Source organism: Ptychodera flava, chromosome 3 (assembly GCF_041260155.1).
Source record: "Ptychodera flava strain L36383 chromosome 3, AS_Pfla_20210202, whole genome shotgun sequence".
Lineage (NCBI taxonomy): Eukaryota > Metazoa > Hemichordata > Enteropneusta > Ptychoderidae > Ptychodera > Ptychodera flava.
Window position 1 is genome coordinate 40,094,559 of NC_091930.1, and position 17,087 is coordinate 40,111,645.

A 17,087-nucleotide genomic window follows, 5' to 3' on the forward strand; every position below is an offset into this window, starting at 1 on the left:
GTCTACAAAGACTTGGTCCATAGCAAGCAGAGCGGATTGGTCCTCTCACAGAGGTCATACAAGTATGGGCTTACTATAGTTATCGACTATAATTACAGCCACTCACATGTCCCTGAGTTTGTCTCGGCTGATGTATCTGTCTATCTAAGGGCGGTCGGGTTTTGTTTGTCTACCATGTCTGACTTGTTGAAGTATAAACTGTTCCTTTAATGATTGACATTGGTTATACATTAATTACGAGTAAAGATGAACGTCACATCACGTCACCGAAGTATCGGTCGTCGTCGGGTACGATAACTGACGTCTGAAGTCATTATTTCACTTACTCATACAGATCTGAAATGATGCACATACAGGGAGAGATTCTGAAATTTGTCATAAGTTTAATAGTGATACTTCTAATAGTTACAATACATTGGAATGCCGGCTGTCTACAAAGACTTGGTCCATAGCAAGCAGAGCGGATTGGTCCTCTCACAGAGGTCAATACAAGTGCAAGTAAGTGCGTCTTCATCCGTCTTTTTAAGCGTTAAGAAAGTTGTGAAGAACATCTCTGTCTAGGATGTATGCAACATTTAATGCAGATTCTGCATGCCATATACATGTATAATGGCCTGGCTTTCGACTTAAATTCAGAACAGGATGAGATATTAGCAGGTCTTTGCAAACTAAAGTACATACCATTGGTGGGAAAACTCAATTTCTGGTCCCTGCTTGTAACTTCAACAGCAAACGCCAAAACGCCTGATACAACAATTTAGGAACAGGGAACTTGTGTGATTAGGTTACTATAGGTAAAAGCAAGATGTGCTGTTGGTCATTACTACCAAATTTGAGAATGTAAAATACACACACACTAATATAGATTGTTGATCACTAGAAATGTAACAGAAGCTCTTGAAGTAATCACACTAATTAAAATTTACATTTCACGGTTAGTCACAAATGGATGGCTTATCATTAAAGCTTTACAATGGACTATCTATTTGTTAAGATTGGATACTATAGATTTCATCACCATATACATCGAATCATGAAGATCAAAGTAGCTCTTGAAATGATCTTGCTAGTTACATTTTACATCTAACAATTAGTTCACCATGAAAACTTCTCATCGGACAATAATACTTGCAGTTCATTGCCTTGCATATAAAACATAATTATTAATATGATAGCATATCTTCATAATTCTTAAACTATTACAAAGGTATATGTTGTTGACAATAAGCGATAAGACTATATATGTTGTACAAATTACACAAATTTAGCCTCAATGCATGGCTATATAGTGCGAAAGCTGTTCACAAAAAGGACCTGGACAGATCCGAAATTATTGTCCGTGATATCACTTGTAAAACAAGAGGAATATGTAAAGTTTTTACTATCTTGTCATGCTGGGATCGATTTTAGTGTTATCATGTGTGGTTCTATACCTCCAATCAGTTGTAAAGTGTTCAATATTTCTTAAAATTTTAAAGTTTCCTTAGTCGGAAGTCTTTAGGTGAACGCCCCAACCAAATTACGACCCCTCTTTGAATTTAATGAGATACTCAGGATATGCTACAGCATCGTTGAAGATCACAAAGATCTTAGGATCGTCCAATTTATCCACAACACTCTCGTAGCAAACAGTCGGCTTGTTTTGATTCTTAGGTGGCGGGACAAGCATTCCTTGGTGACCAGGTGTATATTCTCCAGTAAGGACGCAGCATTGGTAAATGTACTTGTACCCATTGGCGTCCGGAGGGGAATACATTCCTCCTGCAGAATACTGAGACTGCACCGCGAAATAACAGCCATTACCATACAATGCAGCTTTATGGAGAGAAGGAGAAAATAGGTGATTTGTATACAAGCAGTTAATTTTAAAGTTACTTTTTAAGATACATGTATTGTGCCCCTCGAAAGTGAATGACTAGAACTTTTGTTTAAACTTACCTCAAAGAAACTTTCAACCACTATTTCAGCAAATAAAAAATGAAAATCTGTGCAAAATGCGGAACTAGAGAAACAAATTACTGAACATTTACCAATAATTGAAATTCGAAATGGCCGCCATCCCTTTGTTAACTCTGCAACTCTGCAGGAGAAATAATATTTTCGATTTTCGAACAACTTAGACGATGGAAACTTTTCTTACTTCAGGAGCTTTGCAAAGATCCCCAGCAAGTGGTAGACCATATAAAAGATATGGTGGAATTTGAGAGTCTGAATATTTACCCCAGGGCACATTCTACTATAAAAACGTGTGATACATATTCTTTTCTCACGTCCCCAGTGCGCTGGGAGTGTGAGAACACAGTGTGAGAACAATTTGTTCTCACACTCTGTATTGTTGCGCGACCGAACACCTCGTATGTGAAACGTATGTTGATTGGTCAATTCTGCTCAGCGCCTAGTTCTCTGTACGAATTATTTGACGAATAGAACATCGCGTAATGTACAACTGGCACTATAGGGGACAGACGACTGAACCGCAGAGTGAACAGGTTGTTCTAGATTTGAGTACGGTCAGCGCAGCTTCGGCAACAAATACTCGGAGGATGACCGCTTTTATGTTGTAACGGGAGAATTCAGGCCATTACAAACCTATCGGCTATTTACGCTCGTCGACATATTTTCTGGAGAAGAACTGACTTGACAGCGATACAGTTAGCGAAAGACTTCGATGAGCGAGCCATTTGCACACGAGGCTGTAGCAGACGACAGCTTTCACGCAATGTCATCAACAGATGGCAACCAGAGCTGTTTTGCAACATTTTCCTCAGATGACCTGGAGAATTTTGTGACTGACCAACAAAACAAAATTGCCATATCGGTAATATACATGTTAACGTGTTTGATATGCTCATCAATGAACGGAACTTCATTTTTCTTTGCGGAATGATACAAATGAAACAAGTGCAATCGTGTGCTGGTTTTTGATAGTATAAACCTATCACAAAAAAATGCAATTTCTAAAGATATTGGAGGGACGTGAGAAAAATAATCCCACACCCCAATGGGTTGGGATGGAATGTCTCACACTCGTTGGGGAATTCTGTCTCACACTCGCCTTCGGCTCGTGTGAGACAGAATTGTCCAACTCATGTGAGACATTCCATCCCAACCCGTTGGGGTGTGGGATTCTATTATTCTAAAATGACAAGCACTCACAGCGCGCTTATTCAATGGCGGCAAGCTGGAATGAAAGAAATTAAATTATTACCGTTCTGTCCTGCAAAGCTTCTGTTAAATCCATTAGCATTAATTAGGCTACAAGATTCTTCTTTTGTCCCATGGTATAGCATTCTTTCGATCTGAACACCAGATAAACGAGCCGTCATATTTTGCTTTGAGATGATGTACTGGCGATACAACTTAGAGTTTTGCACGCGTTCGATCTGGAAGACATTTTGATTGAATATTCAAGATTAAATCAAATGATATTTTCGTAAAACATTCAAGTCGGTTTTACATGCTTGGGAACGAACTTAAACTACGTAGGATTAGGCCATTTTTCACATATTGAGAGCGACTGACGCTAATGTGATAGACAGGGCGACAATTGAATTGACGAGGACTATTCATTGAAATGGTTTGGTGACGGAGATGTTATGCCTAAAAGACTTGAATTTATTCAGGTATTTGAGTACTTCTCGCAAATGCCATCATTGCCTTGTTCAGTACTTACCTGGATATCAGTGATTTTGTGAGTTTCAGCAAGTCTCTCGATGAATGCAGATTTAACACTTAGATATTCAGGTGTCGAGCGATCAAGGGGCACTGATAAGAAAGGCTCGTCGGGTGACATGGGTTCCCAGTTTGGCGGAAGTGGAATTGCGTCTAAAAACAGAAGGGAAAAATAATCTGTCAATGATGCATAGGCTACAAGAAAGTGTGTAAATTTCGAATACGTGTTTTAGTGCATCATTCTCTGCACTGACAATCACTTCGGTTCTTACCTTCTGTAAGGAATCTTTGCACAGGTACTTGTGAGCCATCATCTATTGATATTTCTACCATTCGTTTGAAGATTATCTTGTAGCGACCACCATGGATTTCAAATTCAACCTCGGGTTGTCTTTTGTGACAAGCTTGCTCTATGAGAGTAGATATCTGGCGTTCATACTCTTCATAATTCTCGCCGTCCTTGAAGCACCACTTCACGTTTTTTGCGAGAATTTCCGCTTCTCTGTGGCTTTGCTCTTCCTTTTCTATCTTATCCAATATGTCGTTGATCATACTACTTACTTTAATAATATCGCGTGGCATGCCATGGAGTTTGAGATGATGAACTCGTCCTGTGATTATACGTTTGAAATCAACCTATAAAATATGAAATCGCAGAAAGCAGAGAGGATGTCACATTGATTTGATAGCTATGATTGAAGTTCTCTCCAACAAATGTGCATCAATTTGCCAATGCCGTTGATTGGCACCAACAACTCCATAACTAGAGACTATAGTTTTACGCATGAAAAACATTTTTTTCTACCGATTACAAACATGGCAAGTGATTTTGCACTTAAAGTAGCTTTGAATTAGAGCTAAATGAAAGCCTAAATGTGGAAGTTGATAGGGACACAGAGATTGTCCGGAAGAACAATATGGCGTTCCACAGGGATCTGTCCTCGGGCCAATTTTATTCACGCTCTACACAGCACCACTAGAGGATATTATAGTCGGCCATGATCTTGATTGTATGATGTATGCTGATGATACACAGATGTACATTATCTGTAATAAACCTGACGAAGTAAGTGCCGGAGTTGAAACGTGTGTTGATGATATTCGCGGATGGATGAGAAGTAACATGCTGGTGCTGAACGATAACAAAACTGAAGTTGTTCATTTTTCATCAGGCTTAAAAAAAGATGCAGCAGAACTGAATAGCCTCAGGATTGGTGAACTTAACATCGCTCCCTCTCCTTTCGTTCGGAATCTTGGAGTTATTCTCAACAGGGATGGCTTTATGTGTGACCATATCAGTCAGCTATGTAGGAATGCATATTTCTCTTTGTCAAAAATAAGTAAAATTCGTAAATTACTTGACAAGCCCACTACAGCATTCATTACCTCCAGACTTGACTATTGCAACAGTCTGTTTTATGGCATTTCAAATGACCAGTTAAATCATCTGCAGTCTGTTCAGAATGCGGCAGCCCGTCTAGTCACAGGTACGCGAAAATATGACCAGATCACTCCCGTTTTAATTGATTTACACTGGCTACCTGTGAAAGCTCGAATACATTTCAAGATTTTACTAACTACTTTTAAGATTGTCAGATGTGATGCACCTCTGTATTTGACTGATTTAATTGACCTATATGTACCGGCAAGAGATTTACGATCTTCTGAGAAATTGCGTGTGACTATTCCACGCGGCTATTTTAACAAGTCCTACGATCAGAGAGCATTTTTCGGTATGTGCTCCTTTGCTATGGAATGCACTGCCTTCAGAAATTCGTTGCGCCAGAAATATTGCATCTTTTAAACGTTTTTTAAAGACCCACCTTTCTACTAAATTTTACTCGTAATTGTAGTTTCTAAAGTTTTTAGCTGTCTTCTTGTATCTTTTTAACAGTTGTGTACAGCGCACTGAGACGTTGTGGAGTGCGTTTTTTTTTAAGAATTAAATAAAATATTTCATATCATGCTACAGATATACTGGAAATCAGTTTATCCTGAATCCGACTGCAGTGCAACGCCATGAAAATCTGCTGGCAAACCTGAGTGAGCTAAAAGATTGTGATGTAACAGTGACAAGGTACACATGATTTACGTAACTGCCTTCCATTGCCAACACAAAGTTGAAGTTTCTCAGAATTTCACTGCATCTAAAAATTACACTGCTTCGGCTAATAGCTGATACACGGAATCGGTTTGAGAGATGGATAAACAGTTGTGAATGGCATTGCAGTTATTTCAGTGTGACGGAGCAAGGGTCGGGAAAGTGAGAAAGGGGTCTGAACCTCTCCGCCTCCCACTACTCCCCAATACCTCGCGGTGCAGCAGACTTCTACTGACATTAGCAGCAGGGGGCCAATGTACCATTTTACACGCCCTCCAGTAAAAAGCTCCCAGCACTGTTTCAGGCGGAGGTAAATGGACTTTCTTCCTCCCTTCGTCCCCCCAACGGATCTGCAAACTCTGTCAGTCAGTTGCAGATGATGGTGTAAATATGCCTCGGAAGATCAGTAAGCTGTCAAGGATGCGCGCCAAGAGGATCGGGTGCCGTGGCTCTCGAGCACAAGAGCCATCTCCTCCCCATCAACCGTCTTGCCACCTGGCAACTTCTTCCAGCCCGATGGCGAGGATCCCCTTCCTTGGGGCGATGTTGAGGAGCCACCCTTTTTTAGCGATGTACTCCCTCTGCCGGGCAATTGAGGTTGTTGGTGGGGAGGCCGCCTCTTGGGAGGAATATTCCATTCCAAGGCGGGGCTGTTCAGACGGTAAGTCAGGTAGACGAGACATATAGTAAGTAAGACAGTAAGTCAGGGAGAGTAAATGCATCATGGAATATAGGCCTCCTCCATTTTTACCGAGACTTCAATCAAAAGGCTGGAGCTTATATGAGTGGCTTAAAATGGGGGGGGGGGAAACGAGTCATGGTAATTTACGAGCACATTCCGTGTGAAATAAAGTCCTAGAGGGATAGCCGGCAAGACTAGTTGGGAATTGCTGTTATTATCGATCTGCAGGGCTAAAATGAACAAGGAACTGCAGACCTTACACTGCACAACTGGTAATTAATGTAAGTGATTCGGGATAAAATGTTACAGGCTTAAATACACAACCTGTACACACAATAAGGTGTAGAATGTTCTGCAGTCTTGCAGTTGTTTGTCTTACATGCGCTCGGGATTTACTGTGTAGTCAAACGTTTCCGACAGTAAGCCTGATCATGTGATATGGCCCGAGTAGGGAGCTCAGCTAGATGGTAGAATTGCTGGTATAAACCTCTTATAAACTTGTGGCGTAACTATCAATTCAGTATTCCTCATTATCATATTTATTTCAAACCTATCAGAATTAGTAGAGCATGAAACAATTTACGTAATAAAAAGCCAGATAGAAATTACAATGAAAAAAGGCCACGAGACAACTTGAAAATTACATAATGGGATATATCTGCGAAGATGAAAACTTACATTGCAGCCTTTTGAAAATTGCTCTATCTCCTCGATTTGTCGTCTTGTCAAACTTTTCACAGATGGTTTGTCTATTTCCTGTGTATAATGATCGTATGGAATATGTTAACATACGGGATGATGTCATATGCTTCATTATCATTAAATTATGCACTTAATACTCTCTGTCGGTGTCAAACATTTAGTAAGCTATTCTTATCAATGTAACAATGCCACTGTGGATTTTATGTAGTCCTCGTCGTCAACTTACCAAAATCATCCGGTCACCAATTCAATGTATCACAGGCCTTCTGAATGCTGATGATGCAAGATTCCGAATTTTAAGCTGCAATAATTTTCAACATAACATCTCAAACATAGAATCGAGATTTATAACGTGAGTTTACTGAAGGCCTGAAGCACTGTGTTATGAATGTCTCTTTCCCTTCATTTATATTATAATTCTCCTCATTTGTAAAAAAATTCTGAAATGTGTAACTCACAAAAGTGTTTAATTCTCTTGCGAGGAAAGTGTCGATTTTCTCTATTGCCTGATCTATATTTCGTTCTGTATCTGCATATATATCCAATACCATGCGTGTTTCTTGTTTCGTCACGGGAATGGTCTCGTCTTCTTCTCCACTTGCTGGTGTGTTAGTTGACGGCAACTTTAACATTTTACCTGAAATCGGAGGATAAGGAGTTGAACCAGGATTCAGTTGGGAGAAGGAGATGCACCGCAAAACACGCAAAAAAGTACAATTTCCTCTGGCATTGATTGTTGAAACATAAACTATGATAATAGGCTATTCCGCATCGTTGGGACAAAATTCACATACCCTTAGATACGAGATGAAAAGGTTAGAGTAAGATCTTTTTGGGCGAAGGTCATGCACACAATTTAAACTTGATGTGTGCTATTGCGAATAACAATTGATAGAGCAGTGCGATGAGTTAATATACTGGTGATATACATTCTAATAAAATTTGAAGTCACTCACTGATACCACTTTTAGATGTCTTTTTCTGATCACCAATAATATCAATCATGGCTTGATTATAGATTTCAACCAATTTTGTTTGTGAGGTTACTATCTTTATGGTATTGAGAACTGTTTCCTTGTTGTTTTCAACAAATATACTGAAGTATTTTAAAGTCTTGTGCGCAATCTCCTTCGCGTCTTTATTTCCATGACCTGCAAAAAAAAAAAGTACCTTTTCAGTTTCCGGAAGCAAATATCAGAAGATGAAAGGAATATATCACACCGGATGTGTTATCGATAGTGACAATCACAAGATATGTGGGTAATTGAGGACTTTTCTTCACTGACACTCGTTGACACCAAAGGAAACTGTCAGCGGTAAAATGTTTACATTCAAGTAATGTACCGATGTCTTGTGATTGAATCCTAGGTAGGTCAAGTAAAACGTTAAAACTTCAGGAACCCATCATGACAAGTGCACATTACGTTTGCCCGGCTAGTCTTTCTTAACCTGGAACTAACAGAGAAAAGTCAATGCTTGTAAAATAGATATTCATAAACAAACTCACCCAAGCCTATAGATGGCATCGCTATCGAAGTCAATTGGGATGTGTCGGCCAGTTCCAAGATGGCTTGTATAACTGCTTTCACTTTAGTGTTCTCCATAACAGCATGGATAAGTTTTTTGCATGGTAACTCCCCAGCGGCTGTTATATGTGCTTTACTGTGGTGATGGTTTGCTGGTAAAATAATCATATTTGTCATTATATGCCTGCCAATAACAAGAGATGTGTTTGTGTACTCCAGGTGGTCAGTCGATATCTGCGGACAAGGCCGGATGAGGCGGATCCGAGCTCGGTGAATTTGTACATGTGTCTGAGTCTGTTATAACGTCCAGTATCAATATTTAGACATGTAACAACTAAATACTTATCATTTTGCCTCTTGGTAAAGCCGTTTATTATATATCTGTATATCATATAGAATGGTTTGCGTTGAACCGTTTGCAATACATGAATTAGATGTACTGTCTTAATTGAGGAGTGGCCAACGCTGTCAGGTGTGACTATCGTCTAGGCGATACTATCGGTTGATCAAGAATTCAACTCTACGAAAGTTGAAACATTGTCTGGAAGGGGATAAGACATTGCCAAAACAACATAACAAGATCAGCAGAAGTGATGCTTGTAATGGATGCTTTCGGGATGGGATGTGTGAGGATGTGTGGTGTGTTTTGACTGCTTGTTACTTCCTTCCAGATAATTTTTCAGCTTTCACAGAGTTCCTTTCTTTGTTTTTGACCAATATTGCTGCATAGACTACTGCTACACATGACAGTTTTGGCGTCTCCTCAATTAAGACAGTATGTCTAGTTCCCGTATTGCCAACGGTTCAATCAAAACCACTGTCTATGATAATTGTATACGATAATTGCACGTGAGAATGTCAGCAACTCCTCAATTTTAACAGCATGTCTCGCTCCAGAATTACCAACGGTTCAACGCAACGACTGTAAGTTCTGAAGACGAAATTTACTGTACTGTTACTGCTTAGTGGGTAAATTTTATTTTGGATTTTGCAGTAAAAGTGTTGCGCCTAAAAACAGATTGCCACTAAAAAGGGCACGCTCAAAATCATGCTACCCAGTACGCTATTATACACTTTAAAATACAGCAGCTTAGTACTGCTCTCGTGATTAATATATAGATGCTGTGCACAATGTATCGTTCAAAATAATGACAATATGATCGGGCTATTCTGTTTCACTGGGAGTAGAGGGATTATTAGAGAGAAAATTATCAAGAAGAATATATGCCACGGAAACGTCATAAATTATACAACTCAGAGATTTCGTCCAAACTATAAATTATCGATTCGGCGATTGCTATTTAAGAATTGACTTAAGTAACAACTAGCAGAGAAAAGTTGTGTTGTCTCTCCAAGAATACGTACCGAGTGATTTCAGTTCTCTTCTGACTTCAGCTCCTCCCTTGTTGATAATCAATCCTGATATATCTGCTATTTATTTTCAAAGATAACAGATTCGATATAAAGATGAAACAGATCTTAGTCAGAGTCTGTCTCTGTCTGTCTGTCTGAATGCTGTGTATCTCTCTCACTTGGGCCCGGGAAATACTCAGACTTGGCAATACTTGATATGACACGTGAGCTTTAGCTTGTTGTACATTTAAGTACGTTTTCCCTTTGATGCTAACAACGTTTCAAACATACTGGCGCCCTGATTAATCATAAAAACAGTTGCAACGGCGAAGAATAATATAGTTCTCTTCATGAACGACTTACTTGTTGGTTCCAGGTCTTTGTTTATTTCCGTGACAATTGCATCTACTTTTTCCGATGTGATATCACCAGCAATAACATGAACACGAATTGATCCAATCGACATCTGCCATCCTACGTCTTGTAAGTCAAGATCCTTATAGAGTGGTTCACCTACATCATAATGAACATATATACGCTTCATGTTATCACTCCTTATCTTATTCTAATCTGTTGTCGCCATATGTTTAGCTGTGGCAGTTCAAGTCAAAACATTCGACGATTCATTCGACGATACACAGATTTGATTATACGATTCTGCCTACTTTGGATTCTGTTAATTGTCTCGCGGGCGATACTGTTCGTGTTAGAGTAGAATGCGCCTCGGGGACAGACATTCTGACTCTATACCCTATTACCAACCACTAGGATTGTGACCATTTCGAATTCCAAGTATTGGTAAATATTAATTTCTCTACGAGCATTATTTGCACAATGAAATCCTACTTTCTTTCTTGCTTTTGAAAAACAGTGGTCAAAGTGTACTTGAATTTGAGCAAAACTTGATATTTTTCATTTTCGAGGCGCGTACTACCTTAATGGCGATATGATAATAAAGTGTCAGTAGGCTATCAAACTGAATGATGTTTACCACCATAAAAGTAACGTTAAGAATTCTCTTGACAGAAGGCACACAGAGACTGTCAAAATCAACCATTTCTTTTCCAAAGCTAGGGACGACTCACTGATGCATTGATCGAGACTTCATTTTTCTGAAAATCGAAATATTTGAATTTTTTCTGATCGAGCCACTTTATTTTGTTTACCTGCACTTTGCATTGCAATGCTTTGGCGTTATATTACTGTGAATTGCTTTGAAGCATTGGCATTAGACGAACTAGACATATTGTCTAAATCGAGGTGTTGCCAACACTGTCAGGTGCAATTAAAAGCTAAGCGGTAACATGAGTCGATCATAAAAATCAACTCTGCAAAAGTTGAAACATTGTTCAGCAGGAGGTCAGACGTAGTCTAAACAAAACCACCACATATGTCTAAGCACTGTCCAAGTCTTATCACTTGCTTTCAGGTGTAGTTGTTTTGACTACATCTGACCTGCTGCGAGACAATGTTTCAACTTTGGCAGAGTTGATTTCTCTGTGGTCGACTGGAATTACTGCTCAGCTGATAATTACACCTGACAGTGTTGGCAACACCTCGATTTAGACTATGTGTCTAGTTCGTCTAATGCCAATGCTCCAAAGCATTCACAGTATGAGAGAAAACACTGAGCATAATCATGTAACTTGAATAGTTTCGAGATGACCCTAAAAACAAAATAACCTGTAATTGGGCGATAAGGAATAAACATAGAATAAACATCCTGGTATAACCAGGCAAAACAAGGTAAGCTTTTGTAATGAACAGTTTGGTTTTCAGCCTTGCCGATGACAAAGATTGGCGAACGTCTTGTATATTAACCAAATCAAGATAAGTTGAACAATACATATGATGAATTGCTGACCTTTTTGTAATTTGGTGGCAATCGATAGATCAACCAATCAAGTCAAAGTATATTTTAAAACTTTATGATTTCATCTATTACAATTGATCACCTTTGGCTGAGTTGAGCCTTGACTCCCCACGTTCATGTCTCCTCGGTTTGCTAACCGCTGAAGGTCCGCCATGGATAGGTTGCTGTGATGCGTACATCTGTATCTTATTCATGAATGACTACAACAAATAAATAACGCAGTGAAATAAAACTCGCTGTTAGATTAGGATTAGAAGGGTGACCATTTTCATTTCTGATATCGACCTAAAGCCATTATTCAAGAGAAGCGTCAAAACAACTTTCATACATACATACGTACGTATGTACATACATGCGTGCATGGATGCTGGCATGTATGCATACAAGAATGCATGCATATACAGGCAAGCTGGCATGCTGACACGCATGCATGAACTCATGCACATACAAATTACACCATTACCAAATACCTTGGACGTAACATCTTTCTGCAAATAACCCTAGATTGACTGGACCTCTACAGCACCAGCCTTATCTTTGTTTAAGTCATGTAATTTGTTCTAGGGAAATTCAGTAGAGAATGAACGAGAGGCGTGTTATAATCATGTTCTGTCAGAAGCAATTTTGTAAGTTCACTTTGTGTTCTGTGTTCTCAATTTTGTTATAATACCTGTATTGTTTGCTGATCTCTAGCATAAACGACAAATCTTATATCAGTCAAAGCACTGTTTGGATGATTTCGGCTGAATATCTCTGCTTCCTCATACATAATTTTAGCGACCACATCCCGGGGAAATCCAAGATTCCCTGTACCAATGGCAGGAAACGCTATCGAGGTGGCTGACTTATAAACTGCTATCCGGAAACATTCCCTCAAGATGTCTCTTAACGTCTGGAAAGTAAAATGTATGATTAGTGTCGGTATTGAGTTTAATAAGAAAGAATGCACCTCCGGGACATATATTCATTCTCTCAAACATTTACACCACTTTTCTGATCTTCCACATGAATGGACTACTCATTTGCACATGAATGGACTACTCATTTGGAGCTCTTGTAGTATAGATAGTTTTGTATATGATCTTGGTCGAGTTACACAGTTAATATAGAGGCTGTTACAGAAAAGGTTTGACGAAGAAAATAGTGATGATCGTAAAAAGATGTATTTGAGCTTTACCAGCGAGCAACTGAGTCGGAAACGTTTGGCATTTTACTTTTAATATTGTTGAAAATTAACCGTCTCATAACCCTGTTTGATATGTGGCACAGAGATAAGAAAACCATTGAAATACAACTTATGTCAATCATTAGTATTTACTTTATTAAACCTTCTCGCTTACATCTTTACGAGTAGTAACAATAATCTTCATCTTCTTTTCAATCAGCAATACTCTAATATTAAAACTGAAACAGCATTCTGACCGTCACCACCGATAATAACATGATTTTCCTATTACCACTGTTTTCATTAGGAATATCAAGTGGCCCTCGTGTTAAACGTTCACCAAATAGTAACAATTAAAATAATAATTTCAATGAAATTATCAAACTTAAATAAAGAGAGCCTTTAATTATGGCATACCCGTTTGCACATCTGAAGTTACAGAAATTCAAGTAAAGACAGTGTTGGTATGAAAAAATATGAATTTATGCCACCTTGTTGATTGCATTGACACTTTGCAAGTGATTTCACTGTTCATTACTTTTATTTCTTGTACAGCGTACATCTCTAAAATAAGCAAATAGTTTCATAGTTGTGCTATGATCATCAATCTTTCAGCATAACCCAAGTACAGCCGAAATACCCTTGCAGTCCGATACAATTAAGAACAATGTATTTTAATCATGACAAAATTACGAAAGTTCATAAACTCTGCAAATGAGGTAAGAAAGCAAAATTCAATGAAACTAAATAGCCGATGGTAGCTGCAATGTCTACCCAAGTTCAAGTGATGATGACAAAATAATTTTTCCGAGTAATAAACTTCACATACCTTCTCAGGTTGCGGACCGATCCAGCCGCAACAAATTGTGTGGATAACGTGCTTGACTGATAGTTTGGCACCTCCTGTCACGAACGCGTCTCCAGCCTTTGGTGGGCGCCCCTTTGTGACAGCTGATAATTCACTTTTCATCTTAGTACCAGCAGCAGAGTAGATAGCTTTTGACGCTGCCCCAGCCGTTAGGTCTAGATTCGGGCCTACGCTGTTAACCATGATATCCACCTATTGAAAAGAGGTTCATGAGTCGTGTTTGACGATGGTAATATCTCGGTTTTTTTAGCTCAAATAGAATGCACACAATCTAATGACCGAGGCATATGACCGAGTTCAATCTTATCACTGTTGAGCTCGACTCTTTTTCTAATTATTGCAAACCTGCAAATGTCGCCAATCTAGCACATATTACACACAGCAATTTATTTGTAGAGATACAAATGCTACTTAGCTACAAGTTCCTTATAGCTCACAATGAACGTCATTTCTTGAAGTTATATTGTGCTTTCTGCGTTAAACAAAAACAACACCAGGCGAATTTGAATGTACATTTTGATCCAATTTTGCGCGTCCATTGTGATTGCTTATCTGTCTACCTTTTGGGTCGCCATATCGCCGACGATAAGGTTAACATTCTTTCCTTCTGGGGTCATCACCCTGGTTTGGTCAATGTATTTTATCGTTTGAGTACCCGGGGATGGTGCCATTGATGATACTGCCGCATTCGAATCGGGCCGGAATCCGTGCATAGTAGTCTTCTGATTTTCTTTGTCTGTTAACAGATTTGATTTGATTATTCAAGTTAATAAAAAACCCTGAGAGCGAGCATTTACATTGGATGACAATTAAACCAGTGGATGTACATGTAAAGATTTGGCGGGTCAATACGGATGAGCATTGTTCATATTAGGGACCACATTTTGGATTTCTTCTTTACAACGAATTTTACAATACAAATCACCCTTACAATGCAGCATAGAAGATGTGAAAATTTACAAATGCTGTGCTATACACGGCAGTAAGATCCGGACACAAAGTTATTTATCTCATGGCATTTCTGAAAGGCTGCATTCGCTAACAACGGTTAGTGGGGTTGGGGTTTGGTGGAGGAATCACGGTTGAAATCTTATTTTTTTCAGATCTCCGTCTATACCCTCAAAACTTTTCAAGTGCCCGCGTCTATATGATCAAAATTTTTCAAGTCCCCCAATTATCATATAACAGCATATTTATAAGGGATGCACGCAAAGGAAGCATAAACATGTTTTAGGCAGTTCTGCTAGCAGATGTTCAACACTGCTTGTTATTAGCACTTTGTAGAGCCATATTCCTAAGGCAAATTCTTAAATTGATTCAATTTAAAAGCATCAGTGGACTTTTGGATTTATCAGTCAAAGCTGACTTAAGTTAATCCAACTCGATCTGGCCACGTCAATATGGCACCTGCTGAGGAGCCATCAAACTGATAATTATGAGAGAGTACGCAAGCTGTGAACTTATGTCTACTGTAGATGCTACATATAAGTTTTACAAAGTTGACAAAATATGATTGATGAGGTTTTATATTCCATCAAATAAACGTTTTAATCTCTGACATGTTTGGTGTAGCAATCGTAAATTTGGTAAAATTAAAAATAATTCTAATTAGTCTTTAATATTTAATTATTCTCATATGCTAGAATTGAAATTCCCTGATAATTTCAAGTCTCCTGGTCTTCCATGTGTTGCTCTCTGGCCTGAGCTTGAGTACAATATGTTTCATTGTTATGAGCGTCACATGACCCGGACTCTCCTTCAGCTCAGTACTTCACAGTCAAAGTATCATTGTCACTGCCGGTATGCAGTAACACTGACACTGCCCGTAGGCAGTGACATGGCAGTAGCTGTATTAACTTTGATAATTTTGATAATAATTTTGTTCAGTTTATACAACTGCTTTCTTGTTTTACTTTCTACAGCGTGTTGAAATGTCCATATTCAGCTTGCCCGACACAGCCTGTGAATACGTTTACCGCATTTGTATCATTGGCAAATGACTTTCAGTCTGGAATCGTATTCAATTATCACCAAATATTCATATATACAGGCTTTTGTCGACAAACTGAATATTGGGTGTTTGAGCATGCTGACAAGAAAAGGTATTTAATGTACTCCACAGAAATATTGAACAAAATTTTATTATCAACAGTTGCAGCTTCTGCCCCAATACTAGGTCTACTTGTTTGCTTTTACGAAAATTCATACATTTTTAAATGAAATGTGACAAAATGGTTCTAGATCTTGTTTAATTAGTACTAACATTAAAACAATTGGATGATATTAAAATGTCATTAAATTTCATTGAATTATCCATGAAACCTTGGAATCGTAAAATAAGCACAAAAATCTTAAGGTCCCCCTGTAGGCAGAGCAAAACTTTCAAGTCCCCCTGTACTACCTACAAAATGTTCGAATCCCCCGGAATTCCTCCAGCCCCCTAACTATTTTTATGAACGCAGCCTTACTCCTGTCAGATATTCAACAAAGGTACTGGAGAGATGTTTCATTTATTTAATTAGTGTTGTTGTAATTTAAGATGCCTATTCACCTGGTTCGAGGTCATGGCTTTTCATATCGTCTCCTTTCAAGTTGTAGGCTGACTGTACTGCCTCCACGATTGTTTTGCATTTTCTTGGAACCTGATGAATGAGGAATATTTTCGTCACCGATGTCTTGTCACCATTCCAATACTCATCGATGGCTTTCACTATTGTATCGATGCAGAGATCGAGCGGAAATCCAAATTCTGCACTTATCGGCGGGATGGCCACGGTGGGGCAGGTATGTTCGTCGGCTTCTTTTAGACTTGAATATACGGCGTCTGTGAGCAAATCAACCATTCTACTGTTCTCCCCACCCTTGTCCCACTCTGGGCCAAATACGTAGATCACACGACTGCACGACACCATCATTCCGGCCCGCGTTGATACCGCCTGTCCCGTGACGAAGGATGTTCTGTTTTCTCGCAGTAAATCGTCACGCTCAAGCTGCATTTGACCACCGCCTGTGGTTTAAAGTTATTGTTTAGCAGCGTTTCATGCAAACGGTAATTGTTATGAGGCTAAGGCAAAGTGAACAATGATTCTGTAAATATACGACACAGAACCAAACATTTTATGATAGGGTTAATTCAGTTTTAACT

The 17,087-nt window shown here is 39.0% G+C and overlaps 1 protein-coding gene across 1 annotated transcript; it reads right to left on the reverse strand.

The window, feature by feature from the left end:
* Positions 1 to 395: 395 nt before the first annotated feature.
* On the reverse strand, positions 396 to 16,997 carry LOC139130005 (protein mono-ADP-ribosyltransferase PARP14-like). The gene is made up of 15 exons (XM_070695721.1): positions 16,494 to 16,997; positions 14,503 to 14,678; positions 13,904 to 14,134; positions 12,580 to 12,801; positions 11,992 to 12,109; positions 10,400 to 10,549; positions 10,049 to 10,114; positions 8,665 to 8,835; positions 8,114 to 8,308; positions 7,616 to 7,794; positions 7,134 to 7,211; positions 3,945 to 4,308; positions 3,674 to 3,825; positions 3,209 to 3,383; positions 396 to 1,815 (listed from the first exon to the last, which is right to left on the reverse strand). The coding sequence occupies exons 1-15, from the start codon at positions 16,936 to 16,938 to the stop codon at positions 1,520 to 1,522; spliced, it is 3,018 nt and encodes a 1,005-aa protein (XP_070551822.1). The 5' UTR covers positions 16,939 to 16,997; the 3' UTR covers positions 396 to 1,519.
* Between the last annotated feature and the right edge of the window lie 90 nt (positions 16,998 to 17,087).

What these genes read in the sequence shown, in the direction of transcription:
- LOC139130005 (XM_070695721.1), bottom strand. Translation starts at nt 16,938, where the DNA reads ATGCAGCTTGAGCGTGACGATTTACTGCGAGAAAACAGAACATCCTTC. An exon ending in GATGCCATCTATAGGCTTGG is followed by an intron (nt 8,309 to 8,664) that starts GTGAGTTTGTTT and finishes TTTTTTTTGCAG; the next exon opens with GTCATGGAAATAAAGACGCG. An exon ending in ACAAAATCACTGATATCCAG is followed by an intron (nt 3,384 to 3,673) that starts GTAAGTACTGAA and finishes AATGTCTTCCAG; the next exon opens with ATCGAACGCGTGCAAAACTC.